Below are 26,133 nucleotides of genomic sequence, written 5' to 3' on the forward strand. Positions count from 1 at the left end.
ATTTAAATGTTTCAAAAAGAACCCTTTTACAAATTACCATATTATTGCTGAACACAGTTATTATTAGTGCTTCAAATCTTGTCATGTGGTACTAAATTCCTCTCACATGGACACCTATTATTCTCATTTTCATATCTTTGATATGGAATGATGGGTCAAACATAAATTTGAAGACTAAGTCTTAAGTAGATATTATCCAAGTTGACTCCTATCTCAGTAATAACTCACTTTTGCTCTGAACAGTGGTTATAATAACTTGGTTTTCTTTGTTAACATGGTATAAATGTTTACATCATCATCATATTCTCTCTGTTTTGGATAATAACTGCAATACTAAGGTAAAATGGCCCTCATTATTTGTATTCAAATGAAAATAAATCATCTTAATGCACCTTGCTGAAATAAGTCTGAACATAAGCATTTTAATAAACCATATACCATCAATATGTTTTAGCTTTTAAAGAGATGTTCTCATTAATAATTAATATCAAAACATAAATCAAATTGATGACATTGGAAAGAAACAGCTTACCAAAGTGGATCAGCGATAGTGGCCTCATCAAACAAGAAAATGTACAGGCCAAAAATCCCAACCACCAAAGAATGGCATGTAGATACTACCCTGAAATGAAAGAAAATACACACAGATTTTAGATTCTTTGCAATAAACTTTAATTCTGACAAGACATTTAACCTTCTGAAGAAGTTAAATCTGGAAGCATTTAAATACAAGAATGGAGTACCTAAGATTGCCATTTAGAAATGCAAGGGCCACACTTGACTTTGCAATTAATAACAAGAAGGACACCCAGGTCTACAATTTCCTGCTAGAAAACGGGTGAGTCACTTATTGGTTAAAAGTTCTAAAGCAGAAGCACATCTGATGATGCAGCTGATAGACGTTTGTACAGACGGATGGCAAGTGGTAAGCCCTGCACCCAGATTGAAGCTCCACTTGCAACAGCATCACTGCGGGATTAGTCTCCTTCTCCAGTTAGGAATGACTTACTGGCCTTAAGCAACTCCACATCCTTGAAACAGAATTCAAATGAATCACAAAATAAATATTTATTACTTTGGAGATTTCAGTTTTAAATGCACATTCACATGCATTATTGCACTTGCTTCTTGTAACAAATCTGTGAGAAAGGTAGGGCAGCTATTATTAGTCTCTATCATTATTATGAAAGCACTTCTAAACAGAAAAACTCAGGACCATGAATTTGTACATAAAACCTATTTTTAAAAGAAACACCCAAGTGAAAGCAAAATGTTCACAAGATCCAGATCGAATTTTCTTTCAGAGAAGAAATAAAGTTTAGATGAAAATCTTCAGTTTCTAGGAACATATTTTGCAAATAATTTAATGATTCAACCAATATCCAAGCTCTATATGTTACTTAAAGAACTGTATACAGGATACTGTATATTTATTTACACAATTAAAAAGTTTACAAGTAATGAAGTTTCTTTTCTCTTCATTAGAATAAAGGATGAAAGGTATAGCAAAATTTTCTCTTTAGAAATTAACAGGGTGCAAAGAATTTCTCACTACAATATGACCCCACATCTTTGAAAGTTAGTGAAATACATCAACCAATATGAAGCCTGATATTAGAAAATCTTATTGTAAAAGATTTACAATCTTTTAAATCTACAAAAAGATTTCTTGTAAAAGATCTTATTGAAAAATCAATATACTGGATTTAACAGATGATGTGGTCCTAAATAGATATATCATGTTAAATCAAATCATATTTTAAATGCTCAAAGATTCTCACTAATCTAAAGGCACTGACAAAGAACACTTCATAATACCAAAGGATCATTTTCAAGTGTGAATAATTAATCCAATTTATCTGGTTTATAAGTCTGGAATTTTCATGCCAAGGCCACCTGTATTTCATTTAAACACAGCAGGATAAAAATGTAAGTTCCTGGATGTCAAATAAAACACTCGATCTAAATAACCATATGACTAGCTTTCTGTTGCTATTCAAAAACTATGGAAAGGAAAAAATATAACCTCTCACTAAGCTGTTTTAGTGTTTAGTAATCTTACATCAAAAAGTTTCCTCTTGGAAAAAATCTAATTTTTTATTCCTGATACTCAGGCCTCAAATTTCCTTCTCTGTTGAGATGTTATATGGTAAGTGGGAAAAATTATAAGCCCTCAGCTGATGGCAACAGCATATAATTCATGAACGAAAGTTAAATCTTACTTGTATCAAATAGCTCCCACTATAATGAACAGGAGAAGCAAACACCCCGTGCCTTCATACTGTTCTATATTAAAAGTCTACACAGTCAGAAACTTCTGTTATTAAAAATTTCACATTTCATTCTTTAAAATCAGATTCCTGGCAAAGCAAAATGTTGATTCCTTAGTATCTAAAAAAAAAAAAAAATCAAGATGTTCCCAAGATAAAATATTTCAAATCTTTTTTCAAAGAGGGTTAAAAAGAAATGTCTATGCTTATAAAAAGGTAGCTTTTTTTTTTAGGAAATAATCACCATTTTAGAATAGCAATTTAAAGTTACTGACAATCATTCACAAGTAGCATGAGTATTACCAATAGAAATTATACAGCTCAGACAGAGTTCAATTTTAGAGAAGTAGATTTAAAAAGCAGGAGTATTTCAACACAGTAGGACTTTCTATATCATAGGAAAACAAATGGATACAAGAACATTTTTTTACTTATGCAATATAAATGGTATCTATAAGTATGAGTGTTTTCAGAAAAAGCAACAGTTAAGTACAGCAATTTCTCACTTATAATTAACTAAACTCTTATCTCTCAGGTAAAAATTCTGTGGTGAGTTTTTATCCCTCCTGTCCTTTTTCTACTAGATAGCTTAGACCACTCATTCTTCAGAAACTCTTTCCTGATTACTATGAAAAATTCTGCGTGTTGTAATGATATGTTTCAGGACTGGACATCTGATTTCAAGACATATATGCGTACTTTCTCTAAAAGCAGCCAATTTTTTTCCTTCTTTGCACTCTCCACCTCACAATTTAAGTCCCACGTAAACCAAGGTGGAGTGGGAAACAGGAGTAAATTCAAGAGAGAGAGAGAAAAAGAGAGAACACCATTTGAATAGTGTAATACATTTTATATAATCCCAGACTCCTTATTCAAATGGGAACTCAGTTTCCCAAATGGTGGTTCCATGCGTCGTAGAATGGCAGTGACAGACTGAATAATGCAAAGTATTTTTCAATTTTATCATTTCATTTCATTGTCACCTATGCTTCTATCTTTCTTTGGCTTGCAGCTCTCCAAGATTCAAATGTCTTTACCTACCCTAACAGGGTGAAAAGGAAAAGAAAATAGTTCAAGATTCAGTCACAGAAAATGAAGAGACCCTCTGGTCTCTCCCTTCTCTCTTCTATCCATCTTCATGTTAGAAAGGGTTTTACAAAATAACGGTTAGTATCTTTTATATCCCACATTTGAACAATATCTTTGTGCTCTTCTTAAGACAACTATACCTCTTATTTTTAAAAAATACACGGAGAAATAATTCTCACTTTCGGGGTAAAAAGAGCTGTAGCACGTATGAACCAGACAAATCAGTGTAAGGTGCAGAAGAAAACAACTAAAATCTTATTCACAGTCTGAGTTATAAAAGTGGATGCCTGCAAAACAATCTGACTCAAACATAGGGCATTTCAGATCAAATATGACCATTCTCAAATAAATACTTAGACTTTGGCAGAAGTCCTTTAATTCTAAAAGAAAATTTCAATAAAAAATAATTATAGCAATTTTAGAGACCTGCTGAATTCATTTTATAGTTAGCATTAACTTCAAGCTAATAACAACAAAAAGTATTCCCATAGCTGCTCCAATTCACTGAGGTTCGCAAATGCACAGAGCTATTTGGGCACGTGAAATGCTCTAAACCAAGTGAAGTAGTCATCAGAGTTACTGTGAGTTTGAAACCTTCTGAGAGATTAATGAGTTACACACCAAAAAACTCTGCAAACCAACTAATTAAAACTCCAGCAGATTTCTATATCCTGAGATGTCGTATTCATTTTCCATTTATCTTTTGTTTAAAAAATCTAAAAAGCAATTTTTACCTTAGAATTATATAACAAAACAATAGATTCTGGAGGGCTCTGAATTATAATGAAAAGTTCATTAAAAGAGAGACACAGTTAATACCTATCCTTCTCAAACTCTTCCAAGAAATTGGAAGAGGAGGGCAAACTTCATAACTCATTCTATGAAGCCAACATTAACCTGATACCAAAACCAGACAAAGACAACACAAAAATAGAAAATTACAGGCCAATATCACTGATGAACATCGATGCAAAATTCCTCAACAAAATACTAGCAAATTGAATACAACAATACATTAAAAAGATCATATGTCATGATCAAGTGGGATTTATTCCAGGGATGCAAGGATGGTTCAACATCTGCAAATCAATCAACATGAGACACCACATTAACAAAATGAAGAATAAAAATCACATGATCATCTCAATAGATGCAGGGAAAGCATTTGACAAGATCCAGCATCCATTTATGATAAAAAGAACTCTGAATAAAATAGGTATAGAAGGAAAGTACCTCAACATAATACAGGCCATATATGACAAGCCCATAGCTAATATCATTCTCAATGGGGAAAAACTGAAACTATCCTGCTAAGAACGGGAACCAGACAAGGATGCCCACTTTCACCACTCTTACTTAACATAGTATTGGAAGTCCTAGCCAGAGCAATCAGGCAAGAAAAAGAAATAAAGGAGATCTAAATTGGAAAAGAAGAAGTACAACAGTCACTATTTGCAGATGACATGATTGCTTATATAGAAAACCCTAAAGAATCCACTAAAAATCTTTTAGAAAAAATAAATGAATACGGTAAAGTTGCAGGATACAAAATCAATGTACAAAAATCGGTTGCATTTCTATACATTAATAACGAAATAGCAGAAAGATAAATTAAGAATACAATCCCATGTACAAGTGCAAGAAAAAGAATAAAATATCTAGAAATAAACTTGACCAAAGAGGTGAAAGATCTGTAAACCGAAAACTATAAAACATTGTTGAAAGAAGTTGAAGAAGACACAAAGAAAAGGAAAGATATTCTGTGCTCTTGGATTGGAAAAATTAACATAATTAAAATGTCCATAATGCCTAAAGCAATCTACAGATTCAATGCAATCCCTATCAAAGTTCCAATGACATTTTTCACAGAAACAGAAGAATCCTAAAATTTATATGGAACAATAAAAGACCCCAAATAGCCAAAGGAATCTTGAGAAAAAAGAACAGAGCTGGTGGTATCACACTCACTGATTTCAAAATATACTACTATAGTATATACTATATACTATAGTAGTATAAATGTATATAGTATAAATTTATACTATAGTATAAATATACTATAGTTACCAAACAGCATGGTACTGACACAAAAACAGACGCACAAATCAATGGAGCAGAATCGAGAGCCCAGAAATAAACCCTCACATCTACGGACAGCTAATTTTTGACAAGGGAGCCACAAACATACAATGGAGACAGGAAAGTCTCTTCAACAAATGGTGCTGGGAAAACTGGACAGCCACATGTAAAAGAATGAAAGTAGACCACTACCTTACACCATACACAAAAATTAATTCAAAATGGATTAAAGACTTGAATGTAAGACCTGGAACCACTAAACTCTAGAAGAAAACATAGGCAGTACACTCTTCGACATCAGTCTTAGCAGCATATTTTCAAGTACCATGTCTTACTGGGCAAGAGAAACAACAGAAAAAATAAACAAATGGGACTACATCAAACTAAAAAGCTTCTCCACAGCAAAGGAAATCATCAACAAAATGAAAAGACAACCTAACAATTGGGAGAAGATATTTGTAAACCATATATCTGATAAGGGGTTAATATCCAAAATATGCAAAGAACTCATACATCTCAACAACAACAAAAACTAACCACCCACTTTTAAAATAGGCAAAAGATCTCAACAGACATTTCTCCAAAGAAGATATACAGATGGTCAACAGGCACATGAAAAGATGTTCAACATCATTAACTATCAGGGACATGCAAATCAAAACTACAATAAGCTATCACCTCACTCCCATCAGAATGGCTGGAATTAAGAAGATGGGAAACAATAAGCATCAGAGAGAATGTGGAGAGAAGGGAACTCTCATACGCTGATGGTCAGAGTGCAAACTGGTGCAGCCACTATGGGAAACAGTATGGAGATTCCTCAAAAAATTAAGACTAGATCTACCATATGATCCAGCTACTCTGCTGGGTATTTATCCAAAGAACATGAAACACGAAGGCATAAAGATACATGCACCCCTAAGTTCACTGCAGCATTATTCACAATAGCCAAGACTTGGAAGCAACCTAGGTGCCCATCAAGGGGTGAATGGATAAAGAGATGTGGTATATAGACACAAAAGAATATTACTCAGTCATAAGAAATGATGAAATCTGGCCATTTGTGACAACATGGAGGGACCTTGAGGGTATTATGCTAAGTGAAATAAGTCAGAGGGAGAAAGTCAAACACCATATGATCTCACTCATAAGCAGAATATAAAAACGACAAACAAACACGTAGAAACAGAGATTGGATTGGTGGTTACCAGAGGGGAAGCAAGGAGAGAGAAGGGCAAAAGAGGTGATAAGGCACATGTGTGCGGTGACGGATTGTAACTAGTCTTTGGCTGTTGAACATGATGTAATCTACACAGAGATCGAAATATATACTGATGTACACCTGAAATTTATATGATGTTATAAACCAATGTTACTGCAATAAAATAAATAAAGAAATAAAATAAAAAGACACAGATGTGCTAACCATACACCAGGTTCTTTGGTGTGTAGCATTTAACTGCCCTCTGTCTCTGGCTAAGCCGGCCAATACTATATATAGGCCACTCACAGCCCCAACTAATGTTTACTTCATTATCACTTCCAAAGAACATGTGCTTGTTATCACGAATATTTCAGAGAAGAATGCAAACACTACTATTCCCCAGTCAGCCAGAGTCTACTTAAGCTTCCTATACTTCCCCAGAAAGTTAAGTAAATTTTTCCCAACATCTTTCAATATAAGAATTTTTAAAATTTTCCTGTATGAGATCTATCTACTTGTCTTTCCTTTTATTCCTAAGGTCAAATAAAAAATTTGACCTTAGACTTTGTTAGATCCTAAATGAAAGAATTGGAAACATTCTAAATAACTTTATTTCATAAAACTAGCTTTCTTTTTAATCAATTACATTTTCATATACTTTACCTTGAGTTCCATTCAATCTTCTTTCCGGAGCTGAGACTATTAAAACCTGAAGAAACATGTGCTGAAAACCAATAACTTATAAAGTGGAAAAGAAGCTGAAAGGTGAAAAAGCTCGTGAAAGTCATGCTGATGACCAGTTTGGTGTTGGTATCCATATTTCTTCACCTGTTAACAGAAAGGATGACTATCAATTACTTTAAATTGCTCACGATAAACCTAAATTAAATTTTCTTTAATTTTAAAAGAGCATGTAGTTGTAGTTTTAGTAATTTATTTTAATTTAGCACAAATCTATAAATACAAAGAAACTACGAGAATTTTAAGACTTTACCAGCTATTTGTTGTGTATCTTATATTTGTATTTAAAATAAAAGAGGGAAAAATCTATTAAAGATCTCAATATTATAAATTTCAGGAGACAAATTTAACATAGTGATACTCAAAATCTAAGTCTTAGAGTTTAATATTAAGAGGAAATTTCAAGTACTATAACTGAAGGTTTTCCTTTAGTAATACTATTTTTAATTAAACTTAGGACAAATCACCTGACATCTCTGTGCCTCAATTTTCTCATCTATAAAATGAGAGTTGGTTAGATAATCTTTAGGAAACAACTAAGGCAAAAGTCATAATAAAACTAACATTACAGCAAACATTATTTGCTATAATAAACATTACAGCAAAACAAAAAATAATTATGTAATTAAAAATTAATTGTACAATGGGACAAACAACATTTAAAACAAAATTGAAATCTTATGAAGAACAATACTGTCTTGGAAAAGAATCATATCACCATTGCTAAATTAGTATTCAACTTTAAAAAAATATTCTGCAATCACACACATGCTGAGACCAAAAATTCTCCACGGCTTTTTATCTCTAAAATATAAGATTTTTATAAAAGATCTTCAGGTTTTAAGGATAGAATTAGCACAAAGAATAGTTATATACATATATACACATTGAAAGTAAGTTTTCTATCTTATTGAGCTGAACTTTACTTGGCTCTAAAAATCTTAGGAACATTCAAACCAAAAAAAGACACTAAAGCATTTGCTCATATCCAGCAAATACAGCATCTCTATGGCTCCATCCTTGCTAAAGCTGACCCTCAAATGAAAAGGAAATGAATCAATACATATTTCCAGCTGCCTAATGTGAAGAAATAAAATCACCTACTGAAGCCAATTCACTAGAGAAAAGCCAAGTCGTTGACTGTACGAGCAATAACCCCACTTGATTCCCTTCCAACCAGGATAGCATAATAGGAATCAATCTCCCACAGGGCCCCTTCGGACAAAATTCATGTGTCCGTAATGAATTCTTTCCTCATTCTTTGGTTCTGGTATGTGCGCTCAGAAAAAATACTGATATTACAATTCTTCTCTGTAAGATTCCATTAACTTTATTGCTCATTTACTTTTTTTTTAATTCAACATGTGTTTATTGGGTATTAAAAAATTTAATTTGTGGTCTTTTAGCCTAGGTTTAATATTAACCAAATAATACACAAAAGTAAGTTTTGAACATAAATTAAACATCATTACAATTTGCTAAGTGACATGTAAAGGGGAAAATGTTTTTCTAAGATTAAAGCAAATAGGGATCTGGAGGCCGGGTAGGCAGGTAAATGAAGAAAATGAAACCAGCAACCAAAAGAGAGCGGAGAGTCTAATCTTAAATGTGGGGGTGGTCTGGCCTGAAGAAAAGCCTGTATGTTCCCTGCTGGTCCTGGAGGGCTTCTGGGCATGGGCTACTCATTTACTTTTGCTAAAATTCAACATACAGGGGCCGGCCTGGTGGCGCAGTGGTTAAGGTCACACGTTCTGCTTCGGTAGCCCAGGGTTCACCGGTTTTGAGCCAGGGTGCAGACCTACCCACTGCTTGGCAAGCCATGCTGTGGAAGGCGTTCCACATATAAAATAGAGGAAGATGGGCACAGATGTTAGCTCAGGGCCAGTCTTCCTCAGCAAAAAGAGGAGGATTGGCAGCAGATGTTAGCTCAGGGCTAATCTTCCTCAAAAAAAGAAAAAAATTCAACATATATAATAAGCATTTATTTCATGAATGTTTGCTAAAAGTTATGCTATAAAACATAGTAGGTATCATGAAACATTATGCATTTCGTGAATTAATTTAACCAATACATTAAAAAAGTACTAGAACAATTCACCATTAAGAGATTCCCCATTCTTAAAAAAGCTAGTTCTTATCAAATCTTTGTTATACTGGATATTTTCTATTTTCAATTGACTTAGTTTCAGTTAACTCGGTCTTTGGGGTATCCATTGAGAGTCTCACTTTGCAAAAACGTTCCCTTTAAAACTAAAAAGTTCCATATAGGCAAGTTGTGGCTTCCATTAAAGGCTCAGCAGACAGAAGCTAATTAAATTATTCTACTTCCAGCTTTGCTTCTTATTAAGCAGCTGCTTGCCTCATCAGTCATGCCAAACCAAGGACTAATCTAGGGATTTTTTACAAATTTCCCCAGAAAACCAAGGCTTCTGGTAGGAAGTAACTGCCCCTGTTTAGCATTGAATCAGGCAAGAAAATTATAAAAATGGATAAAACCAAACAATGCTCATCACTGACATAGATTAAGGGCCTTTGTGAGTTTGGTGATTATTAAGTAGAGGAGTATACAGAAAAAGTAGAAAAGTATTAGGCCTAGCTCACATACCTCTACGCGTGGCTGGTAGCTGGCAGAAGGCTGGGATACTGCCCTAGAAAGGAGCAGCCAGAACAGAAGTGGGAAATATTTCTGTGGCAATTTACAAGCAGAGTGTCTAGACGGGAACTTCACAATATAATTAGCCCATTCTGATTCACAAGAATTGTCACACCAAAGCTCTGCCAGAGGCCTCCTGAATACAAAGATGTTTGTACTTTTTCCCCCCAAGACAGTCTCTGTAAACTTTCAGTCAAGTTGCTTTCTTAGTAGAGAAAAACCTGAAAAGGTTTGAAGTACACCTCTCAACCACCAGCTGTGAGAGCCCTTCTCCAGCGGGAGGACGCCCAGAGGCAGAGCCACCAGAAACAACATAGCCAGGCTGACTCAGCCTCCACTTCAGCCAACAGCTGATCCACCACCTGTCACGTGTCCACCTCGTCCCAGGCACTGTGCTGGGACTCAGAGTACAAAATGGGGGGCATGCTTACAGGCCAGTAGGGAAGCAAAGAAACTGATCACTGCCACATCAAATGGCAAGTTCAAGGTGCTCAGGGACACTCTCTGCTTTCTGGGGGATAAATACCCCAAGAGGGGATGCATAACCAGTGAATCCAAAGGCATTCAAGGTGAACCAAGATTCCAAGCCCAAAAAGACCCAGTTCCACCAGCTGAGTCTGGAACTACCAACCTGGAACGCAACCGTTACTCTCATTTCCCCATGTTCGTTATTCCCTCGTAACACCAGGAATTCCTTAGCAAGTACGTTGGAATCAGCAAGCCTACTTCCGTACACACAAAAACCGCACCCTTTCACGTTCTGATACAATTTCCAGATAAGAACCACTGCTGTAGTGATTAGTAGTAAAAACCCTTAAAAAGAGGAGGAAAAGGTCTTGCGCGGTTGTCTTTAAAGGCAGCAGGGAAGGGGGAAGCTGGACAGAATGCTCTACACGGGCTTAGCCTTCTTCCCACCCCTAGTAAGCTCCACTGCCTATTTCCCATGTTGATTCCAAACACTCCCTGCTCGCAAATCTCCAGCTCTCCCTCTCTTACAATAGATGAGGTTTCTTCCCATTTCACCAAAAATGAAGGCTATCGGGCATGAACTCCCGCAACATGACAGTGTTTACTACCACTCCCCCCCCCCCCCACTACTGCCCCAAGGCAGCTCCTCTTAGTCTGCACACCATAGGCTCTGCTCACCCCTTCACCATGGCTTACGACGTGTGCAACCAGACCCCACCAACCCCCGCACACCAGACCTGGATGGTCAGCTACCCTCTGGATGGCTCCATGTGGACATCTTGGAGGCCCCACAGGCTCCATAGGACCCCAGCTGAACTTCACCTCAAACGAGTCCTTCCCTCAGGGTTCCATATCTCAGAGAATGACACTCTCATCCACAACACTGCCTCATCTTCCAATCTCGGGCAGCTCACCCACCCTGGACTCCTTCCTATCCCTTACTCCTACAATTAACTGACTGTCAAATTCTGATAGATTGAAGAATATCAAATGAAGGATAACTTGATTCCAGGAAAGTTCTGAAACTTTCCCATGATAGCCTTAGGAATAATACAAAGAAATGTGGCTGCATAACAAAATTAGGCAAATCTAGGGCTGGTTGAAAAACTAGAAGCACCATGTAGATCAGAGATCTGAAGTAGACTTGAGAAATATCTTCTGCTATCCCATTAGGGTTCTCTCTCTTTGGTCTGTTTTCAGTAATATTTTTACAAATATTTATATGTTTACTCAATCTACATATAAAATAGAGCTGGCAAAGATAGCTAATGTAACAGGTTAAAAAAAAATCAAGTTTCAAAATTATCTTCATTGGCTAAAATAATGAGTTCCAAGCAGAAAGATAAAATATAGCAGGAATAAAATTTTAAAAGGTAATACCCAAGGACTTAGCATAGTAGCCACATAACTAACCCACACGCACACAGGAAGCCTTGGCATTTTAAGTTACACAAACCAATGAGAGACAACAATGTAATGAAGATACTAGTAACCAAAAGCAAACTTTAGGTTCATTTCTAATCAGATGGTGCAGAAGTATAACTTTGGATGAAGACACTCATCACTCCCACTTTACTCTGAATTAACCACATACCAAAGTACCCTGAGAGTAGTGTAATTAACATGGTGATTTTCAGAAACCAGATCATATCATGATGAGTTAAAGGGCTGAGTAATGTCAGCTTGGGAACAAGTTTACTTAGTGAGGACCTGAGAGCATTCTTCTAACATCTAAAGAACAGTCATGGAACAGTGAAAGAGGGAACTTACCCTGCATTACTCAAAATGGCACAGGTGGGCAAAAATTACAGGGAGGGAAGAGTTCAGCTTAAGGAAGAACCTTCTAACAATTTAGAAGTGTCGAAGCATCCGTCACAGAAGTGCTAACAGGACAACTGGAGGGCGCGTCCACAGAGGGCATGAGCACTAGTCTGACTGTCAGAGGACCCTCAAAGTAAGATCCTGGGATTCTAGGAATGAACTTAATTCTGACATCTAAAAAGGCAGTTTTGTACTAACTACTACATTAGATTCTCAACATTCTATCATTTATGTTAAAAAAAATCAAAATTGCACATGTAAGAAAATATTAAGTACATATAACATGGTGGGAAATACACAGGCTTGGTCACAGACTTGAGTTTGAATGTCAGTTCCACCCCTTGCTAGCTGTGTGACCTGGGACAAATTACTTCATGTGCTTTAACTGAACCTCAGTATCTTCACCTGTAAAATGGATATAACAACAATACTAACCTGACATCGTTGTCACGGGGAATGAACCACATAATGTTTGTTGGGCACTCAGAACGGTAATTGGCATATACTGCACATTCAGTAAGTTTCTGCTTCCGCCATCGTCCATCTCCAGCAGCATGTAGGACATGTAATTTCTGGATCTGTCATCACTCCAGCCAAGGGAAACAAGACCATTCTCTGGCCACTGGGCCATAGGCCACCAACTAATCTCTGTTTACATTAGTCAACACTCAAAATGTAGGCAGCCCCCACTGCAGAAATCTATCCTCTCCACGTGACCATCCCTGCCATGCGTCAAAGTTCCTTTGCAGCCACCTGACCCAACCTATCACCCCCTCCATCTCCCAAGCCCTTCCACTAGGCTGCCTGGAACTGCTGCTCCACACCCAGAAAACAGTGCTCTATGCTTGGCCTCTCCTCTGCACGCTCTGAAGACACCCCTTTTCTTCTGCAACCCTACCAGGTAGTGGCTGCCTAGTCCCTTACACTTCAGAGTCAAGAGATGGCCCTATATCCTCTTTGCTCCTCATGGTCCCCTTCAGGCCTTACTCCTCCATTCCCTCACTGCCTGTAAACACCCAGGGTCTTTTGGTCCTGCTATTCAGTTACACCACCCTCTCCCTCTCCTCTTTGGTATTCCAACCTCCTAAACATTTCCTCCCATTCAGAGACTGTAGCCCTGCCCCACTGATGTCCTTAAGCCCTGCCAACATCCCGAGTGACTTTCTATCTACATAGAAGGCCCAGGTGTCCTTAACAACTCATTTTATCTTCATCTGGAACGGCACCTCTTCCATCCCACCTCAACCACCCATGGACCTTTATGGTTCCTTTCTCCTCATTTTTATGCCTCCAAAATAGCATTTCAAGTATTTCCTTTGTTGACCTCTCCTTCAAGCGTTGCCCAGTTTTACAAATTTCTCAAGTCCACTGACCTCTCAGCTTTCCCGAACCCACTAGCTGGCCAAACCCCAACCCTGAATATGTCCAACTATTTGCTCAAAGATGAGCCCCAAACAATCAGAGCACTCTGTTGGAAAAAGTCGTATCTCAGAAGAGGTTGAGGTTGATGAGTGTGAAATTACAGAGGGATCAAACAGCCCTCAACACTGCCCTGCACTCCTACCACACTGCCCTCAGCAGGTTACTCCCGTCCTCCCTCACAATAAAATAGAAGCCAACACATGAAAACTCTCAACATCACACTATCACCCGTATAAACTACCTGCATCTTCAACCATCTGTCCTCCCATCTCAGGACAACCTTTCTAACCTGTGCACTTTGGATCCATCATTTCTGGCCTCCTTGGAAATCTTTTGCTCCTCGTTATCCTTTATTCTCTCCTCAACTAGATCTTTCTATTGGCTTTTAAACAGGCTGAAGTCTCCAATAAAAATGAAAATCAACAGATCCACCATCTCTTCTTCCTATATCCTTTTCCCACCTCTCTTTTCCAATATAGTTTTCTCTCTCTTGCCCTCTCTCCTGCCCCTCCCCTATATCCTTTAAGGACAAAGTTCTAGAAAGGTGTGTCCATACTGTCGCCATTTCTCACTCTTCAGCCCACTCTATTCTTGTCCTCACCCTTATCATTCCTCTGAAATTTCTATTCCTCTGAGTCCTGACGCATATAGCCAAATGCCTATTTGTCAGTACCACACAAGCATTTCAAAAGCACCTCAAACCAAGCTCATGACCTGACCCCTAAACTTAGTCCTCTTCTAGGTTCTTCATCTCAGTGAATGGCATAACTGTACCTCCAGATTTGACAGCCAGAAACCTAGGAGTCATTCTTGATAACTTGCTTTCTGCACCTTCCTACTTTACCACCACATCCAGCCTACCAAGTCCTGTGGATTTCACTTCTTAAATAGCTTTCAAAAACATCCATTTTTATTAAGCTACCACCATCACTTTTGTCGATTGTCTCCAAACTGGTATTCTTAGCGTGGAGGACGCCAGGGAAATCTTCTCTAAAAGCTGTCTCTGATCATGTCACCTCCTCACCTACCCCCAACTTAAAATGTTCATTGGTTTCCCAGTGCTCAGCCTCACCTGGCACTTGCCCTCGTTTGCTACACTCCAGCTAATGTGGCCTTCTTTCTGTTCCTTAAAGATGCCATGTTCCCTCCCTCTACAAGACCTTTGCATAACCTATTCCCCAACTCTCATCCATGCTCCTCCACTCCCAAGTTAACTCTCATGCTTCTTCAGCTCTCAGGTCAATCCTCACCTCCTCAGGGAGCTTCTCTGAGCTCCACTAACAGGTCAATTCCCCTCCTTATCTGCTCTCATAACATCATGTCCCTCTCCTTTACGCCTGCAATTTAAATGAATGTCTCCACCCCCCAGTGGAATGTGAGCCCTAGGAAGGTGGAAAACACGAACACTTTTTCCCCTCTCCATTGTGTCCCCATAGCTAACACAGTGCCTGCCATACAGCCTGTGCTCAATGTCTATTAAATAAAATAATGATAATAACAGACAGTCATATTCTTATATGTGCTTTCTATTCTGCTGGTATCTCATCAGTTACAGGTCCCTCAGTTTACCAGTAGAATCAGAATACCGCAAAAAAGAATTTTCTAAATTGATGACTCTAGTATTACAGCATGAAAACACACTGACTTCAAAGGATTCTCACCTCCAGTTGTCCAAAAGCAAAGAGTACCAATACTATAAAGGAGCTAATACTGCATATGTGTCTCAGTCTGTTTGCATTGTTAAAACAAAATACCACAGACTGGGTGGCTTATAAACATCAGAAATTTATTGTCCACAGTTCTGGAGGCTGGAAGCCTGAGATCAGTGTACCAGCATGGTGAGGGCCCTCTTCCAGGTCGCAGACTTCACATGGTAGAAGGGGCTAGAAAGCTCTGTGGGATTTCTTTTACAAGAGCACTAATCCCACTCCTGAGGGCTCCACCCTTTGACCTGATCACTCCCAAAGGCTCCACCTACTAATACCACCACCTTTGGGGGTTAGGATTTCAATATATGAATTTGGAGAAGACACAAACATTCAGACCATAGAAATATGATATTTGATTTCTTTCCCAAACTCCTTACAACACATGGTATGTGTTCAAAGGTTTCATGTGTATATATAATGGTAATCTGCACTGTATTTTCATACTCTTATCAACTACAGAAGTACTCGTTTATTGATTTATCTACTATGTCAGTAGCCCTAACAAGTAAAAGTGTTTAAAAAGTCTCTATTTGCAAACTGTAAATCATTTGTTAATAAACACTTAATTGCAGAAGATGAGATATTTACCAAACCAAATAAACAAAAACTCTACCCAAAAAAGGCACACTGCCCACCCCTACTCTGCTTTTTTTGACATTTTCATATGGGTGGTACATTGCAATTATCTGTCTAAATGCTCATGAAATGTCAATTATTAACCAGAGATATTAAAACCCCCTAGTAAAGAATAACTATCACACTATCCACTTTTGACTTTTCATTCATGTAAAAACTGTTGAGCATCTAACCAAATACATACAAAGCTCCTGGCTAACTGTAGTTACAGTTTTTGTTTTCTATTGTTGTCGATGTTTTGTAAATTCTGCATTGAAAGCTACATGAAAAAAAGTTAGGAGAATTACATGCAGAAAACATTCCACCTCTTTTCTCTTTTCTGGGCATTAAGTTCAAGAACCATTAGCTTAGTGTGAAGTCTTCAGGAGGCCAGCTGCATAAAAGTCAACCTGACTTCTATACATCCTCCAGTATTCACGGTACAGCTTTTTAAACTGAAGCAAACGAGAAGTAAATGAAGACTAAACCAGGACAGGCAAAGGAATCTGATATGAATATGATTCAGTTACACTCCTTTTTGCAGATATATGATGTCACATCAGATTTAAGAAGAAATTCCTCATAACCATAGAAAAGATTTCTCTATGGCTCCTCCGTGTCAGTTAAGACACTAAACTTTGAATAAGGGTATCCTTTATATTTTCCCATTCCTTCAACCATTTACTTCCCAAGAGCATATAACAGAATTCAAATTAACGAGAAACTGTTCAACTCTGCTTGTTACAGACCCTGGCAATTGACATTTCCCAGAAACAATTTTTTTGGATTACAGGTTGTTTTAATGATAACAAAGAATAAAATATTTAAGGTTAAATATTCATACATTTCTAATGGGCCTTTATTTTCCCCTCAGTTGTAAGTAATAATTATAATCACAAGACGTTAGAGCAGAAAGGAGACTAAACTCTGTTCTCTAAACTGGCTCTTAAAGAATCACCTACCCTCAGCAAGAAGTGTCCACACTCAGGGGCTGTGGGATGGCTTCATCTTGCTACCACAACTTGAAGAACTGTGTAGACAGTTAATTCATACTGCCATAGTTCTCTTTAACCCAAGACTTCCCTTTTATCTCTCATAGCCCTATCTGTCTCTTTACATCCTATGTTAAATGCCTTCTAGGAATTTTTTTCTGATCCCTCTAACTCAGTGTTTTTCAAATTTTGATGTCCCAGAGCTCCCCATCCCACTGCCCCCCAGCCCCCTCATACACACAATACTTTCTCAGTATACATTCTGCTTATTTCCACCAGTCAAGAAGATTCTGTAGTCTTCCTTTCTATGGTTTGTTTTCTGGGGGGGAAATAGGTTTCTTGATTTATTTTTTCACATGGCCCAGAGTCCCCACCAAAAGATTCTGACACAGCAAGGCCGGGGAGTTATTCCTGCTCTTTCAAGAAAGAATTTCTCCCCTTGATTTCCTACAACACTTGATCAATTCTCCCTTCTATTAAAAGTATTGTTAATTAGGATTTTAACAAAACTTTTCTTATTTTCCTAGCTTGCATTTATTTGCACTTTTTACATGTTCTAGCTATTAACTTAAAAATAAAACAAAATTTAATACAATTAATCTATGTCATCAATTTTTTTGAATCTTTTGTCTTATTTAAAATTTACTTCATTTTATACTGACTCCCTGCCTCGGGACTTGTTTTTCTAATACCTAACAAGAACTGTGGCTGCAAGGGAGCCGACAATGGAAAAAGGCCTCCTTCCCCAGCTCTGCCTACTGCTCCAACCCACTGAAGCACTCTCCCCTAGGAAACTCAGGAGTTCATTTTCTAGGGCCTTAAGTCTCACAGTATAGATGGCACATTTTATTTACGTGATAAATGTTGCTTCCTAGCATCTCACCCCACTTAGAACTTTTATAAAGAAGCCTTTATTTTTTAAACCTATGAGTTATAATGACAGTCACTAGATTTTGGATAAACCAGAATGCCGAGGCCAGGAGACAATAGTGATTGGAAGGTCACACTAATACAGTAGTTGAAACCAATAAAAAGTAAGGATTTGGAAGCTTATACAACTTGAGGGCCCACCTTTAAGGAAATCCACATTTCACATACAACACACTCCCTGAGACTTAGAAGTGTTCTGTGTGAGTGAGGGGCCCTCAGGCCGAAGCAAGGACCCAGTAGCACTGCTTTGCCAGGTGGAGACTCTTGGGAAGAGGAAGCAGGTCCTGCAGCCAACTTCTACTCAGCTTCTGATGTACTTATTTCCATATTCCTGCTTTTCCTTTCCTGAAGGGCTCACAGAAGAGCCTCTTGGCTTGGGAAATCTCTTGGCTTTCTACCAACATTGTGAAATCAAAGAAAAGCTGGACAGAGTAAGATTTTGCAAATACATTTTGTTCTTTTTTTAAAGGAATCATTGGGACACCTGCCACGCAACCCAGGAAGTCAGAACCTAAGGAGACAGGGAGGTCCTTCTCACCTTCAAGCTGTCCACTTGATTACCCCTGAGAAAGTCCTTAAGGTTAACGGAAGTGCCTGAGGTAGGGTTTTGCCTGCTTGCCTTCTAGTTCTTTTTTGCCTGCTCCCCACAGGAAATAGGAGACAATATTAAATGGGTGAGGGGGGCTGAAGAACAATTTAGCAAATTTCAACCACCTGCTGAGTTCTTAAAACGAATTCCGTTCAGCTAGAGAGAGACCTAAAATCAAATCTTAGTCCCAGTATTTTATCAAGCGGCCTTTGGCAAGAATATAACTTCTCTGACACGCAAGTTCTATGAAACAGGGATAAGAATGCCTACCTTGCTAGATGGTCATGTGGCTTAAAAGGGAGGCGTTAAATGCCCCTAGCACAGTGCTCAGCACATGTAGCCACTTGTGGTAAGTCATTTAATACCCATAAATTCCTTTGCAATGTGATGTTGTCACTCCAGCCACCCAGAGGTGGAGATTATGTCTCTGCCCCCACAAATCTGAGCTGGCCTTGTCACTGTTGACAAATAGAATACAGAAGAGAGGCTGCAAGGGCTCTGGAGCCTATGCAGGCCTCAAATCTGCCTTTCACTCCTTGGAGCGTAGCCCTGAGACTGCCATGTAAAGAAACCTGTCTGGTCTACAAGAGGATGTGAGGCCGCGGAGAGAACTAAGGCTGCCCAGCTGACAGAAAACACTCAATACCAACTAGCAGCCATGCTGGCAAGCCATCATGAATCTTCCAGCCCAGCTGACCCTGCCATTGCAGGCAGCCACATGAGGAAGCCTATAACCAGCAGAGTAACTGCCCAGCCACCCACAGAATCATGAGAAATATAAATCATTTTATTAAGCCACTAGGTTTGGGGGTGGTTTGTTATTCAGCAATAGATCAAAACCCCACTCAATAGAAGATAACACTTATTATTACCACCCTTTCCTAATCAAAAATGTTACACCTGTCTCTCTGATGGCACCAAGTCATAGAGAGACAGGATATTCTGTATCTGAAGCACTGTGATCATGTCCCCTCCTTTAACCTTTGGCCTAGAGGCCCTGCAGCTTGTCCACCCCTATTATCTGTTTGGGGGACTTGGCGGCTTAAATGAGAAGACAGTCAAGGTCTTCTAAATTCTAGCTGGCCTGTTACCTTGTTACCTAGGGCCACTTAAAACTCTACCAAGGTACTCTGAGAGTACTTTCTCTGCCGACCTCCTTCCATAAGGCTGCCATTGCCTCAAACTGGTTCCAACTGCACTATTTTCCAATAAACACAGTACTTATCTACCTGATTCAGTATCTGGTTTGATATTATCAGGAAGCCAAAAAATCTAAATGCGGTGACATGTTTCCTTGAACCATTTCACAGGCTAGTGAGGTGATGTGCAAAACAAATCAGATGCGGCTTCAGGTAACCTCAAGTTTAACATTTACTACAAAGCTCATGTTTAAATTCAGGGCAGGTCCTATACAAGTACCTAAGCTTGGCCCATGGACTTGGTATTAAAGGATTGTTGGGACAATGTTCCTGAGGCAAGACTTAGGTGAACGTGATCATAAAAGTTCAGTTCCAGGTGGCTCGTTAGAGTCGAACTTTTCCCAGGTTTATGAAATAGGGTCAACCTGCCCCAACATGTGGATCTCTAAATCCTGGTAACACTATCATACTCTGCAACCTATTAATCATTTTAAGCTTGGAGATGTTCTCAAGACTTCTTGGAATGGTGGCTGTCACCCTTTAGAAATTGATCAACATGAACAAATACCATCCTTCCTGCAAAAAGGACCAAGTGCAGAGTTTTATTTATTTTTTTAAAGAAGATATTTTGTTCAGTCATTGTTACAGTTCTAATACATGAATGCCATCTAAAACATCCTCACTTCTTTCTTTGTAAGTTGTAAGCCTAGTATTCTTGGGCAAATGGATTCTACTCACAGAAATTCCACTAAAATTACATATTCTGTACTACCTTGTAGAAAAAATTGTCCAGGAACAGTGTCAGATTGCTGTTTTCAATGGTCATGTATCCCTTTAGGTCCTCTTAAGCTATTTCTGGATTAAACACATGAACATACAACTCATCCTCATGACCTTTCACTGAGCAGGGCCAAGGCATGACACCCCTGGCTAGCACTGAGGAACACGACCTGAAATGGCATTACAAAGCAAGGTCACTAGGTTTTACTGTACAATATTGGGAATGTGGTTGAGAATGCTGGTCCTGGCAACTGCAATGTTTTCTTGATGAAAATCCAAAGGAGAAATTTCTCTCACCTCCTAGAATCAGAAATAGACAGCCTTCTCCGATTTGGTTTCTCCCTCTGGACACACTGAAACTTGTTATGGGTTGTTTGCCTCCTGTGTTTGGCCGCTGGAAAGCTTACAGCCAGAACTTCCAGGAAGAGAAGAGGACTTTCAAGTACACTAATGAGCCTCACTCATACCTCCATCTTATTTTCCTTTGACTTGTTTTTCTTTCCCATCCTAAATTTACTTTATCTTGTCATATTGTATGCATCTTCCCAAATCATTTTTGGAACAAGGTAGGGTGAAAATAAAACCAAAGATATCATAGTCAGTGTGTGTTCCTAATCGCTCTGCTCTGGAGAGTGAGCTCTTGTAAGCAAGTGCTGGCATTGCCCCACTTTGAAATCCCTAGAGTATCTAGTGCTACACTTACTGCTGAATGAATATTTGGGGAATTAAATGGTAGACTAAGTAAATTGTGATAGCACTATGTTAACTGAATTATAAAATAAGCAGTATACTAATGATTTTGTCTTTTATCCTCAAAACAAATTCACACATGAGTGAAAGGATGTACGTACGAGGATGTTTATTGCATCATTATAAGAAGCAACCTTAAGGTCCAATGATAGGGAAATGGTTAAATGTATTGATACAGATGCACTAACACAGGTGATATAGCCATTTAAATGAACAAGATGATACAAAAGAATGCTCATCACATACTACAGAGTGAAAAAAAGACTGCAAAGTGATAAATTTTTCATAAATACACAAGTAGGCACATTTTGGCATTTGTAGAGAAAAACGTCTCTGGAGGGCTATACCCTCAAAACTGAAAACTGGTTGTTTTGGGGAGTGTGGGAATATTGGGAATGTGGTTGAGAATGCTGGTCACTGTAAATGCTGTGTTTTCTTGATGAAAATCCAAAGGAGAAATTTCTCTCACCTCCTAGAATCAGAAATAGACAGTCTTCTCCGATTTGGTTTCTCCCTCTGGACACACTGAAACTTGTTATGGGTTGTTTGCCTCTTGTGTTTGGCCGCTGGAAAGCTTACAGCCAGAACTTCCAGGAAGAGAAGAGGACTTTACACTAATGAACCTCACTCATACCTCCATCTTATTTTCCTTTGACTTATTTTTCTTTCTTATCCTAAATAAGAGGACAGGTGGGAGTTGGGAAAGGAGAGTGAACTTTCACTCTCTTGAGTATTGGTTGTTTACACTGTTTTTTATAATGAACAAGTTTCAATTCTGTAACTAAAAAAAAAAAACCACTGAATAAAAGATTTAGGGACTTGAGGCTATAAAGCATTCTCAAGTCCTCCAAATGCCTAGCGTCTAAGAGTTCGCTATGGGGATACTGAGCTGGGAGACACCAAACATGCAGCCTTTGCTCCAGGCAGCCAGACCTTCCCTTCGCCGCAACTTGACCTCCCACCCTGTGGCGTCGATCTTGCCCTAGGTTGCTCCACAAAACATGTAAGAAATGGATCTGTTTTGTAACACTCATACAGGTTTTAAAAATATGAAAAGGCAAAGAAGCTTTCTCAATTGGAACACAGCTGTAGTCTTTCTCAATCCTCAAAATAGCATGTAACAAATGACAAAGCATTTAATTCATAATTGTCTCAATATTTTTACATGTATTAGAGCAAAACATGTTAACTGAGCAAGACTAGTCTGAGGAATTATGTCCCTAAAATGTAACACTTGTAAAGGGGGCTTCTAAATTTGTTCTAAATTTTTCATCAAATGTCCTTCCTCCTCCTCTTCCACTAAATACATACATACCAAATAGGGAGAAGTTGTCTATGCCTTCAAAATGTACTTTTTTTTTTTGAGGAAGATTAACCCCAAGCTAACATTCGCTGCCAATCGTCCTCTTTTTGCTGAGGAAGACTGGCCCTGAGCTAACATCCGTGCCCATCTTCCTCCACTTTATATGCAGGACGCCTACCACAGCATGGCTTGCCAAGCGGTGCCTTGGCCACACCCAGGATCTGAACCGGCAAACCCTGGGCCACCAAAGCGGAACGTATGAACTTAACTGCTGTGCCACCGGGCTGGTCCCAGATCAAAATGTACTTTTTAAAGGTTTTTTTTAAGCCTCTTTAGAGAAAGCTAATTAAATTAACTTGACCAGGAGAGTTTCTCCATGTCCCCAAAACTTAAAAGTCAAATTAAAACCAATGTATAAACCCATCAATGTACAGTTATTTCTAAGGTAGCCAAGGCAGGATACAATAGACACCAACAAAGCACATGCTGGGATCCAAACATGGGCTCCACGGGAATAGTCTGGTGGACACCGTTAAGACATAACACCCAAGAAACCAGGATTGAAAACATTAGGTAGATACCAGACAGCTGAGGAGAGGTAAAGTCAAACACTGAAAACATATCAACTCAGGTAGGAAAATCAGATAAGGCAGGGATGGGTCAAAGGGAGGATCGAAACAGGTCAGTGTGGATGATAACAGCAAGCAGTAACCAAGCAACCAGGTGAACCTGTGCACTATTTCTCCAAGCTTTGCTGTACTTGCTTGCTGGCAAGGGTACTAGGTGCTGGAGTCACAAGTTAATTGTTATGAAAAGAAAATCAAAGGGCTGCAGCTAGATTCTGCCCTTGATTAACTTCAGGGCATAGATACTGGAATTAGCTCAAGGATGCTGGGTGCTGCTTCACCTATTTCTCCAAGAAGCTTTTTTGTCAATCCCAAAGACTATGAAGGATGATTCCAGTTTGATTGTAGATCTTGAAATAGATGTCTAAGGAAGTCTTGATAATCTAACCCTTTTATAAAATGTAATGCAAATACTTTTCCAATTCTCTGTGAGGCAAGCGGCCAACTTCCTAACAAGTTTGATCAGCAAATGGGATTCTGAAAGAACACACTCCATCCACTCCTTCTGCACAAACTTCTCAAAGCGAGAAGGGGAGATGTGAGCCTCCTGCTCACCCACTCTGCACCATGAGACCCTCTGCTCCCTATCCAGCTGAAGAAAGTGGACACGGCCTAAATCCATCCCCAATTTGTTCTGGATCCCTTTGTCTTCTTATTTAACCTACAGAGAAAAATCTACTGCTCCAAAGATACTGCTTTCAAATCCAAATTTACTCATTCCACACTTCCTCTTCACTCAAACCAACTGTTTGCCTTGAAGTGGATAGAATTGGTAGGAAGTCCCCTTTCTGCACCTGCCCATCCAGCTGCCTTTCATTAACGTGAGTCCCGCACCCGTAAAACACCAGATGAGTTCCCCTACACCCTTGTGTCCCCACCGAGAGGGGTCCAAATATCTCCCAATCAAGTCTGTCCCCTTCCACCTCCTCCAGCATCTCCGACCCCAAAGCCCAGCCTGCTCCCCAGCAACCTGTTTTTCCATCCACTAGATAAATGGTGTCCAAATAGTGGTCCGTAATAAGTTTTTCAAAACAGAATGGAAACAGAAATAGAGTAGAAATAGAAACAGAAAATAGAATATTTATAGTAGGCATACGTATTGTTTCATGAAACTTGTTTCAGATGCACATATACTTATGCTCTATGTCTCAATGTAAAAATGCATTTTGTACTGTGTTGTAATCCAAAAATGTTGGAAACACTGCTTTAGATAAGCCTTTGTCCATCTAGCCAGACTCCCCACTCCCTATTGGTCCCCCGGCGCAGCAGCTCCTTTCCTCATGCTGGCTCAAGCTCTGAACACACTTCTAGCTGTCTTCCTCAGCTGTTTTCACAAACCATGGCCTTTTACGATTCACAAGTTCCTTCTCATGTATCCACAGGATTGTCTTCTCCTTGAACAGACCAATGTTCTGAGCAAAAAAACATTCTTTGCTATTCCTGCCTTCTTTTCAGGTCTGGGATCTGAATGCAGCACATCCAGCTGTCTCACTGTGAATAACAAACCTCAGAGAAGCAGGACTCCATTCTTTCATCTCCAACAAGAAAAAACACCACCAAAGTCACTCTTGAAATACCTTAGATTTCCTTAGAAGACTAACTCACTTTCCTGATGTAATGTGTTCTCTAGTGTAATACGTCCAGTGCCTGATCCCAATGCCAGGTGAATACAGCTCACTCCTAATGCTGAGTCAAAGTCTGTTCCCAACCTTGAGAACAGATGGTTACTCCACCTCCATATTGCTTTCTTCTTCCTCTCACAAGGCAAATGGAAAGAGGGAAAGCACAACAAGACAACTGTATGAGCTTGGTGGCATCCTGTCCTCTCTCAAGGAGGGGGGCACAAGCTGTCCAGCACAACTGTACCCCCAGTACTGCCCTTCCCTGTCCAATTGCCCACAGTTCTCACCCAGGCAATTAATTCATTATCTTCCTCTAGAAAAAAACCAGTTTTCTGTATTTTCCTGTAGACTGTTCAGTTTACTTTTCTCAGCTAAACTGAGTATCCCACTTTTCAACCTTCCAAGAGATACTGAAGCTAAATCAATCCTTAATCTGTAGAATATGGGACATTAATTTGAGGAGGGTGCAGGGAGGCACTGAGATCTGAAGGTTTCTCATGAAGTAAACTGTTCAGTTTCCTCTCATACTTGGAAGGCCAGCTCTGAGGGAGGAATATAAACACTGGGCCTCCTTTAAAGCACCAAGGGAGGCAAGTGAACAAGTCTGAGAACTGCAGGATAGCTATACCAGGCTTTGAGGGGCAAGACACACTCTCAAAGGGAAAGGGGGAGAAGGGGAGGTTACATCTAGGGCACATTCCAGAATTTGCCTTGCAGCTCCACCACTCCCTTTCTGCCACCCGGCCCTTTTCCCATTTCCCAGTGGGGAAGCCAGGGGTCCTTTACCACCCTCTCCGGTCATCCAGTTATTTGGAGGGCCCTCAGTCCCTTCCAAGTCGCCACTTCCTCCTCTCCACTCCTTTGCTGGAAATGCCCATAATCGTAGGACTGAGTTAGATTTCTGATAGCTCACTGCTCCCAAAGCCTCCGTTTACTTTGGTAATCAAATGACTCTCTCACCAATGGAGATTTCAGAAAATGAAGGAAAAGATAGACCAACGCTGCCTCCACACTCCAGGGTCTGTTCAGAAGACCCAGCTTCTTTGGAGTTTGCCAGATGTGTCAGCCCCTTGACCACTGCCATTCCTAGGCACCTCCAAGTATACAGCTTTATTCTTTCCAACGAGGTAGAGAAGACTTAGCATGAAAGGAAGAGGAACAGAAAGCTAATAGTGTAAATAATTATGACGGCCTGAGCAGCTGAGTGTGAGACAGGTAGACAGGTCAAACTCATGCAAGAATACACAGTAAGAATTCGATCCCTGGAGGTAGGTAAGGTGGCAAAAGGGGCTGCCGAAGTAAGAAAGAAAGAAGCACCTTCAAATGTATTA

General features: G+C 39.2%; 1 protein-coding gene across 13 annotated transcripts in view; it reads right to left on the reverse strand.

Moving 5' to 3' along the window:
* TLCD4 (TLC domain containing 4) overlaps window positions 1-26,133 on the reverse strand; it is a 101,969-nt gene that overhangs the window by 41,994 nt on the left and 33,842 nt on the right. For 11 of the 13 annotated variants that reach the window (XM_070268689.1, XM_070268687.1, XM_070268690.1 and 8 more), the window contains 2 exons: window positions 7,306-7,470; window positions 533-622 (listed from right to left, as the gene is read on the reverse strand). In XM_070268689.1, the coding sequence (XP_070124790.1) occupies window positions 533-622; window positions 7,306-7,460 (245 nt within the window). In that variant the 5' untranslated portion in view covers window positions 7,461-7,470. Of the gene's footprint in view, window positions 1-532; window positions 623-7,305; window positions 7,471-9,988; window positions 10,173-12,760; window positions 17,366-26,133 lie in introns of those variants that run through there. The other 2 variants (XM_070268688.1, XM_070268685.1) reach the window with 2 other exon arrangements.

The sequence above is a fragment of the Equus caballus genome, chromosome 5 (assembly GCF_041296265.1).
Source record: "Equus caballus isolate H_3958 breed thoroughbred chromosome 5, TB-T2T, whole genome shotgun sequence".
Lineage (NCBI taxonomy): Eukaryota > Metazoa > Chordata > Mammalia > Perissodactyla > Equidae > Equus > Equus caballus.